The 25,920-nt window shown below is 39.5% G+C and overlaps 1 protein-coding gene across 8 annotated transcripts in view; it reads left to right on the top strand.

Annotated features, from left to right (window-relative positions):
* TBC1D5 (TBC1 domain family member 5) overlaps nt 1-25,920 on the top strand; it is a 316,694-nt gene that overhangs the window by 287,174 nt on the left and 3,600 nt on the right. For 6 of the 8 annotated variants that reach the window (XM_032108463.1, XM_032108473.1, XM_032108445.1 and 3 more), the window contains 4 exons: nt 586-618; nt 4,717-4,816; nt 18,798-18,877; nt 19,632-19,808. In XM_032108463.1, coding sequence (XP_031964354.1) covers nt 586-618; nt 4,717-4,816; nt 18,798-18,877; nt 19,632-19,808 — 390 coding nt within the window. The remainder of the gene's footprint in view (nt 1-585; nt 619-4,716; nt 4,817-18,797; nt 18,878-19,631; nt 19,809-25,920) is intronic. The other 2 variants (XM_032108492.1, XM_032108511.1) reach the window with 1 other exon arrangement.

Consider the following 25,920-nt stretch of genomic DNA (forward strand, 5'->3'; position numbering starts at 1 on the left):
TGTCTGCACTGGTGCGTTGGGATTTTTCTTCTCAGGTGCAGAATTTTGCACTTATGGAAATTTCTAAAACAGAAACCTCGAAAAGGCTTCTCTTGCCTAGGCTTCATGTGTCACATGGTGTTTGTGAGTTGAAGTTCCACCAGTCAGCACAGCAGCCACACCTCCCAATTTTGAATCATCTGAAAATCTACTCAGTGTACATTCTGTCTCCTTATCCAGCCTGTTGATGAAGATACTGAGCAGTGTCTTCATAGCAGTCTGTTTGTTACTGTGCTCATTTCCAAACATCGAGCTATTGACTCTCTTCTTTAAGCTTGGGATTCTGAACGATCCAGCCTGCCTACAGTCCTTTCATTCAGCCCGTGCTTCATCATATTATAAGTGACAGTGCTTTTGAAAATACGTGTCAAAAGCATAACTAAAGCAAAAATCCATTGCATTCACTTCCTTCCCTTCATCTGCATGGCCAGTTATTTCATCATAGTGGGCAACCAGGTTGGTCAAGCATGATTTGCTCTTGGTAAATCCTTGTTGACTTTTCTTGATTATTGTCTTATCCTTTACATGTTGGAAATTGATTCCAAGAGGACATGCTCCACGATTTTTCCAAGGACTAAGGTGAGGCCAACCATTGTATAGTTCCTTAGATACTCCTCCTCACTCTTCTTTAGTATGTGTGTAAAATTAACCTTTCTGCAGTCATCAAGGATGTTCTGTAACAGCAGTGATTTTTCACAGGTGGTAGCCAGTGGTGTTGCAATCACCCTGTCGATTTTTTCAGCAGCCATAAGTATGTCCCATGTGGTCCCGTGTATTTGAATGCACACTGCTTCTTCAGGTGTTCACTAACTTATGTTCCTCCCCCCTCCATAGCCCTTTCTCTCCTTCTCAAACAGTATATGCAGGGGTCTGGGAACAGAGTTGGCCTAAGAAGTGAGATGCAAATATGGATTCAAGTGCTGCAGCCTTTTCTGTGTCATCTGTCATTGTCTTATCTCCCTTAGGAAGCAACAGACCTACATTTTCCTTGAATCTCCTTTTGCTGCTCTGCGTACTTGTAAAATTCTTTCTTGTAACCCCTTAATGTCCCCCATTAATTTTTGCTCCAGATGGGTTTTGTCCTTCCTAGTCTTGTTCATGTGCCCAAACAATGATTGTATGCCTATCCTTTGTTTCCTGTCATTGTTTCCACACAGGTGCTCTCCATTTCCACCATTTCCACCTCCATATGTGCTTTTCCCATTTTAGTTCATTAAGAAGCTCCTTACTCAGCCAAGTGGATCTTCTGCCTACCTTGTCTGTATGTACTGATTCCTCCTGTATTTCTGGGTTAGGTCCCTGTTCTGTGGCAAAGTCCTCTCCCCCTAGGTTAGCAAGTCTGTTCACAAAGATTTCTTCCCCGTCTTTGCCAAGCAGACATGTTCTCTAAGTTGTCTCTCCTCATCAAAATGGGTGCCACAAGTAAAATAGTTGAAGCCCAGCTAATACCACCAAGTATCTAACCATATGTGGTCTCCTCGTGCACCTGCTGCTCTCCAGGCTTTTCCCTTTTGCCATAGGATTGAAGAGAAACACTACCAGGGTTCCTGTCCCCTTCACCCTTGCTCAAGAGCCCTAAAATCGCTTTTCAACTAAAATGGTTTCACATGACCCTGTCTCTGGTGTACGCATGAATAAGCAGGAAAAAAGTCAGAACATTAGGTGACCCCAAACAGTCTTTTGCAACACCATAAACTAAGGCTCCATACAAGCAAGAAACCTCCCTAGCTGACAAGTCAGGCTGGAAGAGTCACCAGCCACAGTGGTGGTGGTGATTTTCCCTTAGTGGTGCTTTGATAGAATGTCCAACCTAAATTCTTCCTCTGAGGGAAGTTGTTCTTCCCCTCTGCTGCCTGGGCCCTGCACCAATGGGCAATCCTTCTGCTGCCAGAAGTCACAAGATTACTGTTCCCTCCCTCTGAGAAGTGCATGTCTTCTTCCCACTGTCTTTTTGCCTCAGTTGCACTTTTCCTGTCTATTGCATGAAGTTTTTTGCCTGGAAAGATCTTGTCTATCACTTGTCAGTCACCCCAATGCAATAAAACACACCTGCCTCTTCTTACAACTCCTCACCTGCTGCTGGGGAACTAAAATAGAGCAAACCCCCCCGCAGGAAGGTCACTCTCAAGAGTCTGCACAGAGGTTGTCACAGCACTGCTGGTGACAGCAGAGGCAGGGGTTATGCCCTGTATCAAGTCATCACCGTTTGGGTGTTGTCTAATTGTGCAAAAAGCCCTGGGTCTCTTGTGTGCCAAGTGCCAAGTTAACCGTCTTGCCTCTTTGCACATCCCACTGCCAGCACTCCTTGGTGCCCTTCCCACGGCTGCCAGGTAAGGCAGGGACTCACTGGGAGTTCATTCAGCCTTGTGCAAGATTTCCCACTTGGAAAGGAGACCTCTTGCACTGTCTGTGATTCCCTGACCACAGCTCCCTCTTTTGTGCCTGCTGGGTCTGCTGAACACTGCTGCTCCACACGCTGGATTCCAGTGAGTGGAAAGAATGGGGGATGTATTTTAATCATCACTGCTCTCACTTGCCAAAAGAAGAGGTACTGTTGTATAATTGAAAAGGTCGGTTTCAGACTCTGTTTGAGTGGACTCAGCTGTCCAAAAGCATTTTAAGATCAATTTGCTGTGGTTCTCACCTATGAGTAAGAAAAAAAATAGTCTGGGAGAGCTGGAAATATTTGTTACAAGAAGTTAAATTTTCGTATTCACATGTAGGAGATAAACTGAGGTTCAATTACTGGCTAATGATTTTGGAATTTGATTGTGTTATTTTATAGTAGAATACTCAAATATTGTCACATTTCCCTATCTTACAGCTGCGCTTGTAGTGCCAGTGGCAGTTTAAAATTTATGGTAGATTATTTCTTGCAGTCAATAGTTGTTTGTACTAGAAAAAGGTCCTCTGCAGGAACATCACTTGAATAGAAGTGTCAATGCAGATATGCTTGTATAGGCTGTGACAGAACTCCAGACTTTGAATGAAGTCACCTACCAACTCTAAATTGGCAAATAAAATCAATCCCTTTGAGGTCTAAGTGGTCAAAGTATAAGGAGAAAAACGTGAGAGTATGTAACATAAAAAAATAGCAAGGAAAAATGTTTCATATCTATTAAGGGAAAAGCATGTAGGCAAAAAGTGATACTGCGATATCTTGCAAGTGCTACAGTTACGTTGCTTTTTATTCATCAATCGCTTTTGGATATATAATAAATTAGTGTGAAGTTTCCTTTACTTGTCTCTGACTTGGTTTCTGATGGAGATTAAGATCACATGTACCTTTAAATCAAGACTGACTCATTCTGTTTATTCTTGCTGATCAGTTTTGGCTTTTTTTCATTTGAGAAGTAATTCACACTCTAATGCTCAGTGATGTCCGTCAAACAAGACTGTGATAGAACTTCAAAGCTCCTAAGAAAAGGCTAAAAAGTTACTTTGGCTTTCTCTGAGTATCTTCAATTCAGTTGCATACTTAAACAAAAACTTGCTTAATACTGTTTGTGACTTAGTTTTGAAGGAATTTTTCCAAAGGAGTGGTGACCTTTCTCTGCAGTATGTTCTTCAAAGTCAAGACTGGATGGATTTGTAAACCAGCAAACAAAGGCATTCAAAGAGGAATTCTTAGCTGAGGTAGTTCCCATTGCTTAGGCAGGGCATGTACCTGGATACTAATGCTTCTCCTGGGCCTTAAAATCAATTTTATTTTAATTCCTTTTTAAACTACACTTGATACATATTTTTGTCGGGGTCCCTTCCCCCCTGCCATGTGGTCCTGGGAGAGAGGCCCTGGGGGGGAGACACAGGGTTTCCCTGGCCCTGGTCAGCCTCGCTCCCCATTGGTTGTTTTGTGTTCCCCTGTGTGGGCAAGGACCCTCGGGTCCCGTGATTGAGCATTTCCTTGGCAGAGCTCTGGCCATGCAGCTGGGGAAATAAACATCTCTGAAACATCTATCAAGAATTAGTCCATATGTATCTCTTTTCCATGGCCCTCCTGGTTTGATATGCATGTTACAGTATCCACACTGTAACATATTTTTAAAACATACCTTGTTAATTTAGAGTAATTGCTTTGTAGTATGTGTGTTAAAAATAGTTTTCACCTAAATATTATTTAAGATGGTGTCTGAAAATGAAGTTGGCTGTGCATAGAAGTGTAGGGATTAAATACAGATAGAGGATGATGTGTTACAAAAATAAGTGTGCCAAAATATATGGCAGTAATGCATCTTGAGATGTAGTACTAGGTCTCATGAAATATATGTCTTGAAATTAAAAAAAAAAAAAAAGGTTTCAAATGAATAACTGAGGAAATTACTCTGGCAGAAATTAGAATTTTTCTCATTTGTTGAGTTTGTTCAGTCATTACTGTGGTACTGTGTTTGCACAAGCAAAACCAGGTAGCTAGTCTATAAAAGAATTCTGAATCATTAACCTTTCTGAGGTCAATATAGACAGATTTTTATTTAACTCTTTTAAAGGAAAAAGCGTAGTACTAATAAACACTGAACTATTAAAACCAAACCCTATTTCCATGAAATGACAAAATTTTCCAAGAACAAAGGAATAGAAAAAGTTAAAAGAGGTCTAAGCATGTCAAGGTTTAACTTACTACTTTTACTCTGCATGATAGAAATTTTGGGGGTTTTAATGCTAATAATCTCTTAATTGTAGGAGGAGGAATTAGAGGCCCAGATTTCATTCCTACAAGGACAGCTAAATGATTTGGAAGCCATGTGCAAATACTGTGCAAAGATGATGAACACGCATCTTGGTAAGTGCAGTACCTTGTATTAACCTGTAAGTCTTTGCAAAGGCTCTTTCAATGCTTGTATTAGAACTAAAACAATATTTATGTAGTACAGTGCATATTATATTATAAGCCATGATGAAGATTGAATTGATGTCCTCAGTTGTTCTATTGGATGCTGCCAGCCACTGTATCTTTATTCTGTCGTACTTTTAAACTTGGGAGTAGGATAGCCGCTGATGATACTAAAAAGAAGCATTTTAGCACAGATGCCTTTAATTTCTTGTATTGTAAGAGACTTGCTGGAGCTCAAACCATGTGAACTTACAGTTTTGGAGTCCATTTGCAGTTCAACAGTCCCACAGTAATACTTGATGTGTGCAGCAATAGCTGTATAAGATTCATATACTTCCATTAAATGTAACATCTTCATAATCTATGATCACCTTCAATATGTTAAAATGTGTTACTATAGGCTGGCTAGTTTTTAGTATTTGTCTCAGACCAGAAGGAATATAGTAAGATAAAAGTCAGTATATAGGGAACAGAATCAGCAAATACTCCAGTCTAAAATTCTGCTTACATATTGCCAAGACAAATCAGAGAAGGTAAACAAAAAGCTTCACTCAGATCAAGTGTAAATATGTTTAACCAGGTTTTGATAAAAGTGGTATTTTTAAACTGTGTTGAACTGAACTCTAAACATTAGTATATTTAGTTATGTGAAAAAGCCCCATTGATGGGAAATCAGGGCAAAACTGCAATAATTTTAAGATTTATTTATGGTCTGCAATATCTGAGCAAAACAAATTAAAGCTGAATATTTCAGTGGGTAGAACTAAGCATGTGATATCTAAGTTTGCCAGGTCAGAAGGTTCAGATGCAAAAGCCATATTGTATTTTTATTTTCTTTTATGTGGGTGTTTTACTAGCCACTGTTACAAGCCTAGGAAAAGCTATAAATATTGTATTGCTTGAAAGTTGGGAATCACAGCCTTGAAAAGCCAAGTCTAAACCTCTAACCCCAAAAGCTTTAGTCTGATGTATTGTGTTGCTTTTGTGAAGGCGCATGACTGATGATGAGATTAGAAACAAGCAAGGGGATAAATTATTAGCTACTGAAATGATGGGGAAAAGATTGCTGTGTCAAGAAGAAAAGCTGAAGTTTCTTTCCTCTGGGAAAGAAGATGAGGACTGTTTAGTAAGGGTATCAGTTCCAAGCATAAATATTTCACCAACTATAGCTGCGCCAGAGATCAGAATAAACCCAAAGCTCCTTGAAGCAGTCTGCCTTTCAGCACTGGATTCATGAACTGAAAGCATAAGATCTGTGATCATATCCAGGTGTTAAATTCTTTTTCCCTAATATATTGGAAACAAAAACATGGAGGGCCAGTAGTCTCCCAGGAGCATTGTGGAGTGGTTTGTTACCCTCACAGGACAGGGAAAGCCATCCATTAGACAGCTTTGGCTGCGGGCTGTGCTGGGTGCATTGGGGTACCCCTGCAAAGCTCTCAGAGCCTGCCAGCCTAGTCTCTTCCATGTCTACTCTCTGTACTTCTTCACAATATTCCTGCGTTTCTTGTCACCATCATGGACTATTAACTTTGTAAATTCGTCTTACACTAATGTGTTTATATCCTATAGAGATTAACAGTTAGGAATGATAAACAGAGCACAAGAGAGACAGAGACACCACCAACCTTCACAGCCTCTGCACTTGTAGCAAACTGATGAGTTTAGGTATCCCCAAATCAGGCGGCAGATGATCCACGTGAAGGCAGGAAAAAAACCCACCAGGATTCTTGCTGATGTGCAAAATCCCATCTGACCTGAAATCTGTCCGTCCATGCAGCACATGCCAGCAGGCTGTGCAAGAAAATGGATTCTCTGCAGCACCACAGAGCACCCCCAGAGGGTTATCTCCAGTGTCCATATACTACTCAGGGCTTCAGAGAAGGGCAGCAAAATAAAACTCAAGGGCATATCTGGTCATTTCTGAAGGCAAAAGTTAGCAGGGGCTGCTACAGCACCTGATCTGATTCTCCCCCAGGTATCTGTTTACCCATAAAAATTGCTTTGTTTCAGAAACTGCAGAGCAGATGAGTTATATCACTCCTCTTGTAAACTGCCAGAACACTTAACTTCAAGGATATTACTTCTTCCTCTGTGGCTGAATTTTTCTGACTTCATCACCCAGCTTTTGGTTCATGTAGCATTTTTAATAGCAAAGTTGAAAATCCTCATTTAACTTACCTACATGCAGTGATAATCTCTCAACACTGAGTTTGCTAAGTAGAACACTATGTTTCATTTTATGTGCATTACTTTTTAGACCTGATCACTTTTGTGGTCTTCCTTTGAATTCTTCAGGATTTTCATAGGTCTTTTCCAGTGGGTTAATCATATCAGGATGTGCTGTTCCAGCACTGGGCCCAGCAAAGTGGTTACTTAGCACAGGGAAGGTCATCTTTCTACTCTCATGTGGCATTGCTCTTTTTAAATATTTTTAATGCAGCATCACATTAGTGCTCTTTGATACAGTGATAGTTTGAGGTGATAATATGTTATGACCTTTAAAATTTGGTGAATCACAGCTTTCTAAACAGAGGCATTTATCCTGTGGGTAAAATCAGGAAATGTTTATTTCCGCATGTGTTCCTTGCATTTGACGATATTAAAATTCACTTCTTGCTGTTTGGCTTTTTAGATGAATAATTCAGGTAACTCTGTGATGTTCTCTGTTTTCTTCTACTCTTCTAACTGCAGACATAACTATCATACATTTAATAGTTGTCTAAATTGTTGATAAAAACATGCAGGAATATAAGAGTTGAGGCACCTTACAGAACTAATTCTTTCAGCAAACAGCCAACATTTTTATGAATTATGAATATGTCAGTCAAGCAGTCAGGCCTGCCTTTTAAATTTGATAAAATTTAAGCTGCTTATTCTTAAAAACCTCCCTTTTTTTTAGACTGATGTTGTAAACCTTTCTTTTCAGACATTATTACTCAACGAATATTCTTTTTCCTGTATGATGCATTGCATTTGCAGGTCACTTTATAGCAAAACAATATTAATTTAGGCTTATAAAAATGCATATCCAGTGATCATTTGCCACAAAATTATCACAATGTCAAACAATTACAGAATATTCTGCTTGTGGTTTATAGTGAGACAGTTGAGGATTTTTTGGCTGTCTTTTCTCAAGGTTCTTTCCCTTACAAGGAGGATCCAGATGACAGTCAGGTGCAGTTACTTCATGACAGAGATGATGTGTTGTAGCTGACAAATTATCAAAATAACCATGAAATTATCTATCTGTTTTGAATATGAGGGATAGAATGGCAGTTTTTATATTGTTCGTATATTCAGAGATGCTTTCATTAAATGTTTATCTCCTTCTGTAAATAAACCCCACAGTCTACAACATGGCAACGACATAATTAACTGCTTGTAATATCAGGGCATGTTACCATGGGAATGAATGATGATTCTGAAATATTGCTACTTAGTGCTATGGGTAGAAATTAGAAATAGGGTTTCATTATTGAAACGGAGGAAAGTCATTCTCTGATCTTTGTCTCCGTCTTAGGGCTGTGTGTTAGAAAGAGCTTTATTTTCTTCCCTCTCTCCCTTAACCACTGGAGTACTGCTAAGGGGAAATTCCTTTTAATGCCTTCAAGGACAAATGTTGAAATTTAGATATGTAAAATGGAAATACAGGGAAGCAGGTTTTACTGCTATTCCCACCTGTTTTCACAAGCTTGTCATAGCTTTCAAAAAAAGAAAAAAATTCTGTGTTCAGTTTTTCCATTACTGCAATGAAGATACATCCAAACTTGTAAACCTGTCATGTGGCTTTGTTCACAAAATAAATGCAGAATATTACTCAGCTAATAGTGAAAAAGTATAGTTGCCATAGCTATCACTGCTCCAGCATCATCACAAATACATTTTCCTGATGTTACTTTCTCACAAACACTGGCCTTTTTCAGGAAATAATATGTGTCACTGGTGATTTCAGAAATATGGTCATGTTCTTTAGCATTTTTCTTTTGGGAGATACTCTACTGTTAGTGCATGTAAATTCCTCAAGGCTCAATGATTCAGAAAGCCATAATACACCATTTAAGTATTACAATATTATTATCTGTCATAATGTTACTTCTTTTTTGAAGAATTTTGATTGTTTCCTCCTTTCTTTCACTATATGAAAATAAAAGCATCAAGCTAGCAAGTGCATTCAGAGAAAGATTTCTCCTGGTAACTGGTAAATGTGACATCTGTCTGATGTCTTATAATAGATCATGAAAAATTTGTCTTGCACACAAACAGCACTCAGAGTCTAATAGTATCTCCTGGAAGATTCCTCTCTTGTCCTTCACTTTGGACATGGGACTGAGTTTGAGGTGTTGGTTCAACACGATGTCAGTCTGGAGGGTCTCAAAGAGCAAAGCTTTGTTACGTCCCAGGCTCAAGCCAACCAAGCAGTGTTAAATGGCAGTTCAGGTGACACCAGCTAATGACACTGTCGTCTGACATCATCTGCTATTCCAGTATCTTTAGGGTTTGAACCATGTCTGCACTAGGCCACAATTAAAGTGCAGATTCTTAACAAAAAGTAAATTAAAGCCCTGGAGAAGTATCAACCCTCCATAGGCAAGTACCAATATGAGAGATTGTGGAGGTTCTTTATTAACTTGCCTGTTTTGTTACAAAGCGAAAAGTGCTCAATTTCAAAGTGTTGTCTCTTTATATGGGACAGGAACCAATCCATCACTGTTATCTGAGACAGAAGAACCTACCATTTTTTTCCAACAGAGACATAGTTCCAGACCTCCAAGTGTGGGAAAGTTTACCAAATAATTACACATGTAGCACAGGAAGTCCTTTTCATGAGGGGCAATTTAAAGGAACATTGGTTCAGTATTAACTTGCATATGGAGATCTTTATATAGAAACTATTTTTTTTTTGATGGGCAATTTATCAGATTATAAAAGTAGAGAAACTAAGGTCATTCCACACTTGCTTTTGCTTAAGGGCAGCACTATAAGCAGAAGGTTGCTTCCCCAGCTAGCTGAGATTCAGAAGCAATTTAGCTGCTTTCTTGCTGCATAGAGCCTCAGCTAATAAGCCCTGAGGATTCATACCAGCTCTGCAAAGGGTTAGCTCACAGGGTTCTGCACAAAACCCTAGAAATATGTGCAAAGGTACCCAATTATACAGAGGAAACATAAGTGTGCCTGGTTTTATTAACTCCACCTTCATACTGTTACTGCTTAACTTGAACCAGCTGCCAGAGGGAGATTCAGGTGAGTCTCAGAAATATGTTGTTCAATATCCAGTTTTTTAAATCACTTCTTGTCTTGGAGGTAACATCACAAAGACCTCTTAGCTCTGACCCACATCTAGTAAGTTCATGCTTAAGCATCATGGCTTCACTAAGCCAAAGCCAATAAATCCTTCTCTGAGCTACCCATACAGGGCTGTTGGCTTTTCCTTATGGTGCATTTTCCAATTTCACTCCTGCTATCTGTAATACGTCGCTATGTCCTTCACCAGTATTCCAGTACATCTCTGCCCCTCCATCGAGGATTGTGGAAGGGATGTGGAAAAGTGAAGTTTTCATCTCCCATTCTTCTAAACACCACCAGCTTCCTGCCATTGGAATGGCATATCAGCTCTCAGCTTTCATAGGTAGCCTGTAAAAACTGTATGTATTTACAAAATGCCCAGAAGTTATGGCATCATGGTAACAAAAAAAATGAGAGCCAATCTTTTGAGAGTTCTTTGGATGGGACCACAGGACATGTCCGTGCCACAAACATCAAGCAGTGTTGGCACTTTGTAAGATCCACTAGCACTTCCTGACATCTCCCAGACAAATATTATTTGGAAGACTTATTAAAAATGTTTCAAAGCCACCTTCTCACTGTGATTATTGCAAGCACCATGAGCAAGGAAGAAAAAATATAAAAACAAAGAAATAAAAACTTGAAGGATATAGTTGCTAGTATAATTTTAGTTGTGTGAAATTAAAGGTTTAATTAGACTGATTTCATTCCTCTTTTGACAGTCAGTGCAGTTGTTATAAGGATGCATTGTATTATAAGGATAATTTACAGTGGGGAAAGGAGAGGAGAAAGTTGATTTAATGCTCAATATTTAGGGACTGACATACTGACCTATATAGGTCTGGACACAGTGCTTGTTAAATGTATGCAAGGTAGTACTGAATGCTTGTTTTATGAGTCATGTGATGAGATGAAAGGTTATGACATTTTTGTAAGGATAAAAGGAAATGGAAATTATTTTTCTGCCCTGTGCTGAAATGAAATACTTCAGCATTTGTTGAGGAAGTAAATGCATTAAATGAGTTCGCTTATGCTTGGGACATAAATAAAATAATCCGTGGTTTATAAATCCAGTGCGATTAGAAATGCTATCAGTAAAAAAGGCCACATCAAACACAGGCCCATGAGTCTAAGGGAATTGCTGTATTTGGTTAGGAATAATGATGTAAGATAACCTGTAAAAACAGCCTATAAAAAAAGGACATTAGCAAATTTATTAAATTAAATGTAGGAATGTTTACTGGGAAACAAATATTTGTTGTATAGCATAAGTCTATACAACAAATATTTGTTGTGTACTAAGTATACAGACTTACTTTCAGACTGTCACTTCTGGTCATTTTACAGATATATATATATATATATATATATATGAAGAATAAAAGTGTAATTCTTCATGCCCCATGAATTTTAACCACCTTTTTGTCTCTTAAGGGTAGCTCTTAAGGTCAAAAACAACTGGTTCAACTCAGAGCCTACTTTGTTTCTAAAATAGCCGTGCCTGTCCTGAAAGTCCAGCTGTGGTAGGCACCCACAGATGCTTTCATCCCAGTAGTCTGAGTGAAAAGGAGATTAAAATAATGAAGCTTACGCAGCTCCTCATTACCTGATGAACAGCTTTCCTTGCAACTTTCAGTGAATTCCCATTGCTTTCTTCCTGCTGCTCAGTGAGCGTCTCCCTCATACTAAAGTACACTGACAATCCATCTTTTCCTTTCCAGCATCTCTTAGGCAGTGGTTTCTCTTCCAGTTCCAGCTTTAAGGGAATAAAACCTTAGCAGAAGCTAAATTGTTGTATGACTAAATTGTTCGTTTCCCCATTCTTTCCATAAATATACAGATGTAAGGTATATGTTAAGCATAATCTGCTTACCATGTGTAAATTAGAGTTCACAGCTAAGAGTTGATCGTGTCTTTGGGCAAGGGATGGACAAAATGGCTTCATGACCCTACCAATCTCCTTCTTTGCACATCTGCAATTCTGTGCCTTGCTATGAGCTGATGATTGGTAACTTTTTACTACATATTTCTCTGATGTCATGAACATTACCACACTTTAAATATTATTAGTGTTGTTGCTCCATACAACACATGAATCAGAAGTATACATACATCACTCATATTCAACACTGTATAAATACGTCATTTATATTCAAAGAAATGTTTTAAAGAATACTGTGTTTCACAGATAATTTCGTACTTTGGGTTTTTAGGATCTTTGAGTTCTTTAAGACTCAAATGTTGCTATGTGATGCTTTTAATATAATGTGTAATTGTTCCTATAAATGTTGATGTTCACAGTGAGATAGGTAAATGAAAGTTAGGCTACTTAGCAGTGTTGCCTTCATCAACACGTAAATCATAAACACTATTGTTTTAGAAGGGAATTTAACTCCTGTCATTCACATTTTTAATGCTGGACAGAATGCAGTAGTTGGAAACATCCTGAGCTGCATTATTAAACAGCAATATCACTATGTCATACAGCATAGTTTTTCTAGAAAGGCCACAAAGCAGTGTTGAGGTCTAGAGTTCATTTTCCTGCTCAGTCAGACCTAGTACAGGTAGGAAAGCAGTATTTGTTGTGAAAAGAGAGAAAGACTGATTATCAGAAGCTAAAGTCCCAGTCTGTCCTTCCAGCCCCCTAATGTTCTTGAAAGGGCAGTCTTGCTATCACTAGTATATTGTGCAGGGAATGTTGGAAACATTTTCTGTAAACCCTGATTTCATGAAGACAACCATACAAAAGTACTGGAGTATGAGTACAGAGAGTTGGCTGTGCCTTGACGTGTATGGGAGCACTGGGAATTTTTGGCTTTCCTCGTTTGGAAAAATGAGGAGGTGTAGTAATACTTTTAGTTCTCTCCTTCCTCCTGCCTGTGGTGCAAGTGAGAAGGTACTTTTGCATTCTGAGTTTGAGCTCCCTTCTCAGTAGTGAAAAGCAAGGGTGAAAAAGTCAATTTAACGTGACTCTGGCACTGTTGCTTGTTCACACGTCATTGATCAGGAACTAGTAGTAGAAAAGCAGCATTCCTAATAAAGCTTGCAGCTATTTTGAGCTGGCTCCTCTCATCAGGAGTCATCTTCTTGGAAAGGCCCCACAGAGACCAGCTTAAAATAGAAGTCATTAGGAGAGAGATGCGCTGCACAAAGGCAGCAGTGTGGGAGAAAACAAAGAACCTCAGAGAACGAGGGCGTTAAAGTTATTCCGGTGTTCAGTTTTCACTGCATCCATCTGATTTTCTGTCAAGTCTTGGTTTGTGCCTTCATCTGGCGGGGTGTTTGTCTCCCACCTCCTCAGTGGAAGGGAAGAGGTGCAGATCTGTCTTCTGGATGAATGGGCATGAAGAGATGCCTGAGGGGACCTTGTCTACAGCAGACAAGTTTTCCCATTCATTTAGTGCAGCTCTGGGTGGGTTTCTTGCAAAATCTGTATTGAATGCGAGCAAAATTTTCAGTGAAAGTTACTTTATTTAATAAGCCTCTAAAATAATTATGCCAAGCCTAACAGCTTTTCCGCATTCAGAGAGAAAAACTTTGAATAGCCCCTTTCCCTGGCCTGGGAACTCAGCAGTGACTGCTCACACCATGATGCAGTATAGAGTATTTCAATCCAGAGAGCATAAGCTTTCTCTAATTTTCCTGCTAGAAGCTGCTGTGGATGTTTTCCCTCTTTCGTCGCTCTAGAGAGGGTGATAGCATGACTTCAGTTTAAAATTTAGCAATTAATTTAGGGGAAGGAAACAGAAATCTTGATTTTTTAAGAAATTACTTCTACAGTGACTTTGCATGTAAAGTGATTCACAATTTGCTGTAACTGTAAGAACAAGAAATAAAAAAGATATTTCATCATAATTTTTAGTTGTTTCAACTGTTGCTAACAAAATCACTACCTGCTACAGTATTTCTCCGTATTTTGTAGAAAAGAAGAACATGAATGCAATCATTTGCATGTTCCTGCTCTGTAGTTGTAGTTGGATTTAAAGTATATCAAGGCGGCTGTTCACGGTCTCACTCAGGAACTAATTATTGATTTACTGATCTAGTACCTATCAAATTTAAACGAGTCTGCTCATTTCAGAATAAGTACCCAAAATTAATTCTAGTCCATTACATAAAAGGCATCCTTTTAGTTCTGAATCTGGTTTGAGGGCATCCATCAAAATGGATGATGTTGCTGACTTCTGAAGAGAACAACTGGTTCTACAGCTCCGGTACTTCTGAGGCTTAGTCAGGATCAGTCAGGGTATGACAGTTCATTTTGTGATAGTCAGACATTTGTAAGCACTATTTTGAAACAAATCCAGAGTCTTGTAATGGCTGTCTGGTATCTTATACATCTCACAGCAGTGCTCTGATCACCAGGTGAGAAGATGCAAACTTCACTTATTATTTTCCTCTATTAAGAACTTCACTGAATAAAGAAATATTGTCTTTTTCTGCGGAAAACATTTGGCATCAGCTAAATGAAATCTTGAAAGAAAGGGAAAAAAAAAACAAACAAAGCAGTCAGGAATATTTGACCTTAACCTTAGTTTTCTATGTACCATAGGATTTTGATAACTTTTGAATAACAACAGCTATCCCAATAGATGGATATTTATGGCGTAGAATCAAACTGGACTCATTTTTGAATGATATAGAAATCACATAATTGGTTTGTTTGATTCATTGTATCAGTGGGGTTTTTTTAAAGGTAGGAAGGTGTTTTCACTTCCAAATTGACATCTGCAGGGGTTTTTAAAGATAGTTATTTTTTTATTAAAAGAAAAAAAATCTGTGAGGTACTGATATAGAGCAGCAGATGAGGAAAAAAAACCAGTATGTGGCCAATTCATTCATATACATGAATCATTTCTCTCAAAGTACAGTAACATCTCCTGTGAAGGAAGAATAATTAAATTATACATCTCAGCTTAAAGTAAAAGTCCTTCAGCTGAGCAATATCATATCACATATGCTTTCTAGTATTACAGCTGGTGATGGGGGTCCGAGGATGTGACCCAGGAAGAGGTGACCGGTGCGGGGAGATGGTCCCGAAAGGAATCGCCTTCCCGAGGCCCGGTGTCTTCCCTCAGCTGCTGGCAGGAGGGCCCTTGCAGAGGCTGTCAGCTCTTTAGTGATTGTCAGCTCGTGATTCCAGCTCAGCTCTGCAGGGCAGCCTCCAGGCCAGACCAGAGAGAGACGAGAGGTTCGTGTGGCTGGTTCCGCACAGAGGTAGCTTTATTGTTGGTCCCCTCCGGCGAAGGGGAGAGCCAGGGACGAGAAACCTCTCTGAGCCCCACAGGGGCCCGTTGAGCTTGCTTTTATAGGGATACAGGGGATCAGCAAGGGACCAATGGATTACAAAGGATCTGGGACAGACCAGTGGGTTACAGAATGATCTGCACAGTGTCTCCCAAAGGATTGTGGGTCTGCCTTTCCTCGCCGTGACCAGAGAAGTGGTTGCCTTTCCAGGGAGTCCTGCTGGGAGATTGGTCAATCTCCTTATCTCAGCAGACGTCCCTCCAGGGCAGTGGCTGGGCATACCCCACATCCTAGCACTCTTGAAATAGTATCTTTTAAAGTATTTCTAGTTGCAAGGGTATCTTTTGAGATACAGAAACGTAAAATAAGAAGCTTTTCTCTGCACATGAGAGCTTAGTTTCCCTCTTCATCTCAGCAACTGACTGCCCTATGAGGTCCCCCCAGCAGTTGGAAAAGGCTTGGATGAGAGTCCCACCCCAGGAGGATGCTGCGCCCTGGCATAGCTGTTCACAGGAGAGGAGCTCCAGGGCACATACCAAGTTTCTTGCCATCCCTCCTCTTCTTCCCACCTCTCCTTCTAGTCCACATGGATTTCAAAGGGTGGTCCCAGCAGAAGGATGTGATCAAGGAGGCACTCATGCAAAATCACATTGCCTGTATGCTTCTCTCATCTAAGGATTACTTTTTTAATTCTTCTCTACTCATTAGCCAGGCAAGAAGAATGAGCACTGGTAAATTTGGTTTCCATGTATTTGAAAGTTTAAAAACTTTTCACTCAAAAGGGATGAGGGCAGCAGATTAGAAACCGTATGCAGTTCAAGGACATATTTAAGAAAAGGATTCACTGCCAATTCCACAAGGAATTCCACCTTCCTTCTGTTTCATTGCACTAGGGAAGGACATCCCAATTTATGCCTTTATGTTTCAGTTGCTGCTTACTGGCTGTATTTCCTCCCTTCTTGCTTCTAATGTCTTTTCCTCTAAAACTGCTATTAAAATCTGGCATTAATCTTGCTAAAGTAAATATGTGATTATACAAACATTTCTATTAATTTTTACTGCTGGGTAGCTATCATATTCCATTCATAAGTTTTTAGAAATTTCTCAGTGTACTGGCTCTTCAAACATGGTTATAGCTGGGTTTTGCAGTGATGATAGATTCTTTTCCACTTTTTTAAAACATTGACTTATAAATCATCTCTAAAGAACAGTAACAATAGTGGAGTATTTCCACATCATATGGAATACCTTTCAGCTTTTGTTTTGCTCTTGTCCCAATTTTTTAGATTTCCTTCATTTAGTCTTCAGCATGTTGAAGGTTTGTTTTGAATTATTTTCTTGGTCCATCTGCTTAGTCTGTATGCATACCTTAGTTTTTTAATATATGGTTTAATTTATGTGGGGATCAAACACTATGGAATACTTTTCTTTCTAATGCTGAGAAATGGAAAAGACAGTTGAATTCGGTGATTCAGGCTGTGGTCAAGCATGGCTGTCCTGCCTATGAAGACTTTGGACTTCTCATGTTTCAAATTCTGAACTTTTAAAAGAAGGAAATCATGCATTCTTTGTTAAACAGTGGAAAAGAGAATGTAAGTTATTCTTTTATAAATAAATATTAATATATTTTACTTAGCAAGTTGAGAGACTAGACAATTTAGATGTAAAGTAAAAAAGCAAGTAAAATGTTGAATCCATTATGGGTTGTCTCAATTCAAGATGCTACATATTTGCGGAAAGATCTGCGGGTTTTTTATTTCCAGCTGTCATAATGCAGTGTCTTTCTCATGTAAAATTTCTGTTAGACATTGTTCAATTGTACAACAATTTGAGAACTGTACATTGCTGCAGGACATTGCCTCTGTAGTATAGTAAATAACGTGGGCATAGATCTGCTTGTTCACGTAGGCTGCTTATGCAAAGCTGAGTACCTTCACTGATGTTCTTGACCTTGATCACATCACCTTGACTTCTGTCAGCTATTGCTTTTCATGGCTCTAGCCTCTTTCATTCCTTCTACGTTTCAGATTGCTTTTTAGTGGTTCATCTAGTACTTAGGCATGGATCCTTTCTCCGCTTTGCCCTTCCCATTCTTCCTTTATATTCATTACTGATTTCTGGCCCCAACTCAATTTCAAACTTGTGTTTATACACAGGTTTTAAATCTACCTCTCCACTTCTAATCTTTCTTCTTGTCCTGTCTCCCACATCTCATTATTTTGCTATTTATTCTGTAAACACAAAACTCATACCAAATTACTCAGTGCTTGTACTTGAAACTTCATATTGTGTCAGAGTTGGCAGTGTCATCATATTCATCAGTGTCAGGATGATCTGTTACAGCAGTTCTGGCTTTTCACTGATTTGAGGCCTGAACATGCAGGACATTTTTAAAAACAAACAAATGCAATGCAGGTGTGGATTAATGGTACAAAGCTCTAATTGTGAAGTACCTGGGATACAGATACTCATGAGCAGCAAAGCATTCTTCCCCAATGAGTGTCACTGGGGGATTTGGGCTCAGTCTGTGTATGTAAGACAGGGGGGACACAAAAAAGTATCCTGACATTTTCAGTTGACAGATACCATCTCATTCTGCCAATCTGTCACTAGTAATCTTTGCTGTTTTCTTAAAGAGGAGGAAAGTAGGAGTGAGGAAGCTAGAGAATGATCTGACATAGTTTAAAGAGTCTGCAGGCTTGTTGGAGTTGTAGTTTCTCTGGGCTGTGTTGGACTGTAGCGCTGCCTGGGGTTGTCTTCCTGCAAACACTCTATGCTGGGGTAGTGAAATACATCCTTGACAGACCACATTGTGTGGGTATGGAAGGCAAGAGTCTCCTTAAGTGTTGCTACTGCACTGCTCCTTCTGTCAAAATTTTGTTCAGCCCTGGGTCTTTTACCTAAAAAAAGAGATTGGAAAGGGAATGAAACCTTTTATAGTCCTTCTATAAAGAGTATTCTGGCATCTGCAGTGGCCATGGGACCAAGATGAAGATTGCTGTGTTTCTACCTAAACCTTTCTGTGAGATGCAGCAGATTTGTCTAACTGTTTTTGAATGCTTTCCAAAGCATTTTCAAGTTCAAAACTGTACGTAACACAGAGGCTGGTGTGGTCTTCCAGGGGCCAGTAGTAGCCTGAGTCCCTTGGTACACAGGGGCAACAGAAGTCCTGCAGGAGCAGAGCATTGCTGGAGGCTTCCTGACAGCAGTGCCAGGCTCAGGCTGGCCTCACCTCTGCAGCTAATAAGGTTGTCAGTCTCTGGGTTTGGATATGGAATTGTGTTTGCAGCTCAAACAGAAGTCTGTTTTGAAAGCATCAGTCAGTGGTAAGTAACAGCACGTTAGAGTTTATTTAGGATGTTTCTCTCTTTACCTTTCTTTTCTTTTGATGTTACAGGAAATATTCAGGAAGTCATTTTGCAAGAACGCTTGGAAAAAGAAGATGAAATTCTGGTTTCTTTGGCTGGTTTGAAGCAGGTATTACTATTGCTTAGCTTAACCTTCTTGTGCCCTTCAGAGCTATTAATCCTTTCTCTTGTTTTCTCCTATTTTATTCTTTTTGTATACTGCTGTTTTGTCCTCTTGTAGCTGTTTTATTAGTGCATCAAACCTTGTAGTGTACTTTATTTGTAACGATAAAACTCAGCTATGAAGAGTTCAAACGACTTGCACAGTATTTGCTCCTGTGGAAGTTTTGGAGGCCTCAAATCAAAACTGAAGAAGTGCAGCACCAAGTGCTGGACTTAAGCCATGCTATCATTTTTCTTAATGCAAAATGTACTTGCTAGACAAGAACTACACCTGTGTCCCCATTATTTCATTGTGACAACACTTGAGCGTCATTGAATTAAAGGAAAAAATACTACATACATAAAATGAGAATGCTGCTGAGCATCTGTAGCTCTGATTATACTGCCCTCTGCTCCCTCAAAATACATTTTATGAGGAACAATGTGACATATGTTAAACCTATAATGAGGCAGGCAATAATCTTAACAGTTTTATTCTCTTTTGATTTCCTGGATAGTTGTTTTCCAGACTCTAATAAAACCACACTCCACTGTTATTTATATCTTTAACCAGTATAGGTATGACTATTGACTTGCTTCCTATCTTTTGAAAGCAAATAGTTTGGGGAAATGGTGTATTAAAGCAGTCTGCAGAGCTTTAGAAAATGTAGAATTCCTCCCAATTTTTAACTTACGTCTTTTCCCCTCCTATTCAACAATAGATCAAGGATATCCTGAAAGGTTCATTGCGTTTCAACCAGAGCCAGCTGGAAGCTGAAGAAAATGAGCAAATCACTATTGCTGATGATCATTACTGTTCCAATAATCAGAACAAGGGGGCAGGTGATGTTCTAAAGGGACCTGTCATGACAAAGCAACAGTTCATCTCAGGACAACAGGTAAAATAAAAACATCTCAAGCAGGCCATTGGTGGCCTTCCATATTTTGAAGACTTCCTCTAGCATGTCCAGACATTCTGTGGGACACACCAGCATTCCTGGTCCATATGGAGAGTGGGTTAAAAGCATATCTCTAGCTACTGTCCTATTCCAATCAATTATTTTTATTGTAGCCTTACGCTCCACACGCAGGTATTTAAGTCTAAGTGTTAGGCGGTGTTTGGGGGGAGTTCTTTCACACTGTTGAATCAAAGAATCACAGATTAATTTCCTACCAAAAAATGTAAAAACTGCAGGTAAATGTTCCCATACCAAATGTTCCCACATGATTATTCTCATTGTCCTTGTCCTCCAGGATCCCATTATGTAAGAGCTGATTAACTGCATTGCAGTGTATTCATGGCCAGTGCCAAAAAGGAAATAGCAAGGAGGTTGCTTTTACCTTCTACTTCATTGTATTGACTTTCTCCTTGAATCAGTAAACAGTGTTTTCACATACAAAGCATACATTCATAGGACAAGTTCATAGACAAAGGGCCCTCTTTGTCTAAGACTCAGTCCAACCCAAACGTGATCTTAAAAATAAGTACTTTTGTATCTGCTCATTTCTGTGTTGGAGTTCTGCTAAGTCTGCCACCCCACTGCTGATACTCACACTCATAAATCAGTGGCAGCACTATCACCTCAAAGTCTACCTGAGTCTGCAGTCAGTTTACTTTTGACAAGTTTACTTAGGAGCCACAGGAAATATTTATTAATTTTCAAATAATGACACCAGGTCATTTTGTTTTCTTACACACGATCCCCCTGAGTTAGAACACTCTATGTTAAAAAACATATTTTAATTGCATTTCAGTATTAGAGGCAATACCAAGATTTATTTTTTTATATTCAGTAATGGCAAAGAGTAAAGCTTTGCTAGAAAGTTTTCATTGCTTGCTTAGGTGTTGTCATTACAATCACTACTTTCTGTCATAATAAAGCCATAGGTTAAACTGATACAGTATATTGGACTGTTCATATAACGGCCTCCTATTTTTGCCCTTGATCTCCTAGCATTTTATATGAAGTACCTTTTGTTTTCTCCCCAAAATGTTTTTTTGATGATTTTTCACTTCTAGAAACTAGAAGGTAGAATGCCATATACCATACTAGCAAGCTCTGTGTAGGTGTGTGGGTGGGTGGGTGTGTGTGCAGACCCTCCTGATGCTGGAGAAGCCCTTACTCAGAGGCTGATCTAAACTGTGGATCATGGAGGTGCTGGGACTCTTTGAGTGTTGAGGGTGGAGCTGATGAAACCTGGTCTGCACAGATTTCTCTCCAGTGGAAATTTTCAGTGTGTAGTCAGGGTAAATCCATCCAGCCCCAGGAACTGAGTGGCATCCATGGGTCCCACAATTTCAAGGCTGCTCATAAGTCCACTATGAGCAATGTGAGTAGAGGTTGTACAAGCTGAGCTGCTGCAGGGCATTAATGAGGCATCTGCACTGCATGGTTTACATTTTGAGGTGCAGTACATTGATATGGATTAGCCTCCTCTCCTCTCATCTTCTGGAAATTCCAATTATGATAATGAGCAACAGCCCTTTTGACAGAATAAAAATATTAGTGTTAGAAATGGCAGTCCAGGAGGGCTGTTAGTATCCCTAGTTAGTTAATTAGGGATTGTTTGTCTGTCTAACTACCCCCTAGTTAGTCTGTGCTGTTTCCGAGCCCCTTGTCTTTAACCACCATGCCTAAAATCAAACAAAAAGAGGAGAACTTTGGACCCCTTTTAATAAAACACAGGAAAATAAGACTGCGGAATAGTGGACTGTGATATTAGACTGTTAATTGATGGGGTCAGTTGTTGGCCCAAACCAGGCCATGACCCAGGCTTTTAGCTCTGCTGAAGAAAATGGGCTGCACTGGTGCCCTGGGTCATGCTGGGATTACTTACTGAGAGCTGCAGGGGGATTAAAAACCAACCACTTCTAAGCCATTTAATGCATTTCTTGCTAAATAAATTTCTACTATATTTGCATTTTCTGTTACCTTGGGTAATGCTTTTAATTTTATTTGGTGTTATTTGTACTGTAGAGATTGTTTTTTGCTGGAGTTACAGGGATATTTTCTAGGACAGCTGGACCAGTTACAGGTGTAGCTATTCTGTAATTGAGATTAAAATCTGGTCTTTTGTGCTTGGTTGTTATATAAGTATAAATTTTTTATCATATTCTCTTTTTTTTAAAGTGCTTTTCCTCTTTTTTGCCTCCAAAATCCCTTTCTGCAAAATGAGGATAAAGATATAGTCCTTCATTAGAAAGGAAAGCTGCAAAATTAAAAATGCAAAAAAATTAAGATAAAGGCTAAAAGAAATCAAGCATTTTTTGGAATGTTTGGCTTTGGTAGCAGCATGCAGTTGACAAACAGAAGGCTTCTGTTGCTAAATAATGAATGATAATTAACACATTATCTTGCCTTTATATCTGTTCAAAGAAGGAGGCAAAATGAGCTGCTGTTCTTCTAAGCTTTCTTGAATTGTATCCTTGCAGTTAGTTTTAACTCATTCACAGTGTGAAGGCAAATGAAATAAGCCTGGTCCTAGTAGCTGATATTCATCAGGAAAAATTGTTTGGAGAAGCCATATGGCAATGGGCGTAAGGTTGTTAACTTTCAAAGCTACTGGAAGTATAATTCTGTCATTTTTCATTTATTCAGTAGTGGCAGCAGATGGGAGAAAACATGCTTCACGTCAGCATGAGTTTCCTGAAACAGAAACAGGCAAAAGAAGAAGGAAGGAGGTATTTTACCTCTGGAAATATCAGTTCCAAAATACCAGTGTATGCTAGGGACAGGCAAACATTTACAGGAAGCCCTTTTATAGCATTTTGCAGTCAATAGCTCTGCTTTGCTGCTTCTCTTTTACTTCAGTGAGCTAGAGGTCTCCTTGATCAAACCAAAAAGTATGGGTAGCATGAAAAGTAATGTTGGGAAGCTCAACAGTAACAACAAGAAATTGGGATGAGTAGTTTTCTTTCTTTTATTAAAGGGCAGGATGCTTTTTTAACTGCACTAGAACACATTACTGAAAGCAGAATTTAGGAAATTGGGGAGTGCCAGAGACAAAAATACTGATCTTGCTGGGCAAGTGTTTCACTAAGTGAGATCTCTGTCACCCTAGGCAAGGTGGAGGTGTGAGGGCTGTGAGGGCTGAAATAAAGGATTCTTGATAGCTTGGAATAATAAAGTGTGTAATTTTGAAAAATGAGAGCTGAGAGCATTTGCATTCCCTGAGAGCTTTTAAATAGAAGTGTGGAAAGAGGCCAGGTGCATTATGTGGCAGTGGTTGTTTAGAGGAATGTGTCTTTCTGTTGTACAGGGTGAGGGGGTGGGAACAAAGTGCTGAAATTTTGACTATGGCATAAGAGCTCTCAAAAAAGTATCAATACAAGCTGGAGGATTAGGGGTTGAGAGCAGCCCTGACTAAGAAGGACTTGGGAATACTGATGGGTGAGAGGCTGGACACGTCCCAAATGTGCACTCGAGCCCAGGAATCCAACTGTGCCCTGGGCTGCATCCAAAGCAGCGTGGCCAGCAGATCAAGAGTGGCAATTCTGCCCCTCTGCTCCCCTCTCATGAGGCCCACCTGGAGCGCTGCATCCAGCTCTGGGCTCCCCAGCACACAAAGGATGTGGGCCTGTTGGAGCAAGTCCAGAGCAATGTGGCAAAGATGATCAGAGGGCTGGAGCACCTCTCCTATGAAGACAGGCTGAGAGAGAGTTGGGGATTTTCAGCCTGGAGAAGAAAAGGCTCCAGGGAGACCTAATTGTGGCCGTTCAGTACTGAAAGGGGGCTTAAAAGAGAGATGGAGACAAATTTCTTAGCAGGACCTGTTGCAAAAGGACAGGGGGCAATGGTTTTGAACTAAAAGAGGGTTGATTTAGACTAGATATAAGGAAGAAATTTTATGATGAGGATGGTGTGAGACACTGGAACAGGTTTCCCAGAGAGGTGGCGGATGCCCCATCCCTGGAAACATTGATGGTCAGGTTGTACAGGGCTCTCAGCGACCTGGTCCAGTTGAAGATGTCCGTGTGCCTCACTGTGGGAGTTGGACTATGTGACCTTTAAAGGTCCTTCCAACCCGAGCTGTTCTGTGATTCTGTGTTGATGGAGCAGAGCCGCGGTTGTGTGCTGCCTGTGTCCTCAGCCCCCTGGAGATGGCAGCTGACTCACTGACAGCTCATGAAGACCATTTCAAACAGACAAGATGAAAGCAAAAGGCTAATTAATAACAAATTATGTCTCAGCTCAGAAGTGTTCAAACAGTGAAGTATATCTCCTTGTAGGATAGATCTGTATGGTTTTAACTTCATGTAAATTGACATTTGAACTGCTCTGGTTCTGTGTGGATCAGGAGGTTTAGACACCAATTTTGATAACACTCAGCAAAGGGTAGTGGTTGATCTTTCTAAAATGAATCTGATGTGTTTTGTATGAATTTTATTAAGTTTTCTGTGGAAAGTCAGTATCAAAAATAACAGATGTCAATTTCTATCAGTGGGACTACTGTCTTACATGGGGACAGGTAAAATTTTAACCAGTGCTCTGGACTCAAGATACTTCCATTTGAATTATGAAGTATTAAAATGAGTTCATTACAAAACAGAATATTATATGTTATTAAACCTATAGTAATATTAATTATATAATATTATTATACCTGCATACTTGTAGATAACACACAAAAATTATAAATTATGAAAACAGGAAATTTCAAAATTTGCTAGATAGGGAGATATTTGAATCCTTATTCATATGAATTTGGGCACAATTCTGTATTTGAATATATTTTCCCATTCGGCTGATATTTATCTTGATTGTGACTTTTAACAATTTGTCATGACTATGTAAATGACATCCAAAGACTTCCAGCTCTCTCATTTCATCTTACAATCATTCTTAATCACAGGTGGGTTTTGCTTCCTGAGCTACTCTGCAGTACCGTTTCAAGAACATTCTGATCTATAAACAGCAATCAAAGCAAGAAAATAATTTTCAGCTGTAAGAATAAATTTTGCAAAATAAATTTTGCTGGAGGCCACGGGTACTGTAACTCCAGCTGTGGCTTGCTGATGCTTGTGGTGACCTCCATACTCCAATTTTATATACCATGCTGTAGATTCACCTTTATCTCATTCAGATTATTCCTGTTCTTCTTTTCTGCAGCTGCTTTCTTTTTTTTCCGTAATACCTATAATCTCTTTTCACCCCAGAATGAATTTACTTTTTTTTTTTTTTTTTTTTTTTTTTTTTTTTGGAAGAGTCACAGCTGAAGGGCTTGTATTGCCTCAAATGTGGACATACACGTTTCTCTCTACTTCTCCTTTTTTGCAGTCTTGCAAAATTGGTTTTGGCATCACAACACTTCAGGATGCTTGTACCTACAGGCTGTTTGGCATTATTACTCTGAAAAGCAACCAAGAAAGCCAGAGGAACGTAGAGCTAGACAGGAGCTGAATGCAGCTCTTGCAGAAGGAAACAAAGTGGTGTCCATTTGGGTTGCAACCAAGCTAAAAGACTTCCAGTTGTCAGCAGTGAGAAATCCCACTCTACTGCGTATGGCAATCTTCCTTTCTAATTATATACAGCTCTGACTGGAAAAGCTGGGATTCTGGATGTGGCTAGTATAATGGAATATAAGATTGAGACATCACAGAGTTTTCTGTTGCACTGATGCGTGGTCTTGAGCCACTACCTAAGTGCTCAGGGACACACATTTTCCAAGGTCTAACCAGTCAGAAGTGGGATTCCCAGATGCTCATTTTCTGGAAATGTTAGGAAATAGTTAACAACACTAACCCTGGAAGCTCTGGGAGCTCTAATTTTTTGAACCCAAACTGGTGCACACTAAATCAGGTCTATGTATGCTTCAGATTTCCCAAGTCAAAGGTTTTACTAGAAAATGTTATATCAAACCATTCTCCTGACAAGCTCCAAAATGCCGTTGTACATGCAAAGCAGCAAAAAATTTCTCAAAACTACTTCATTAAATACTAGAGAAACCCACTGTAATTACTGAAAATCTTCACAGCTGTAATGTATGTGTTTGGTGCTTGGCTGCTGTGGT

Source organism: Corvus moneduloides, chromosome 1, assembly GCF_009650955.1.
Source record: "Corvus moneduloides isolate bCorMon1 chromosome 1, bCorMon1.pri, whole genome shotgun sequence".
In the NCBI taxonomy this organism is placed as follows: domain Eukaryota; kingdom Metazoa; phylum Chordata; class Aves; order Passeriformes; family Corvidae; genus Corvus; species Corvus moneduloides.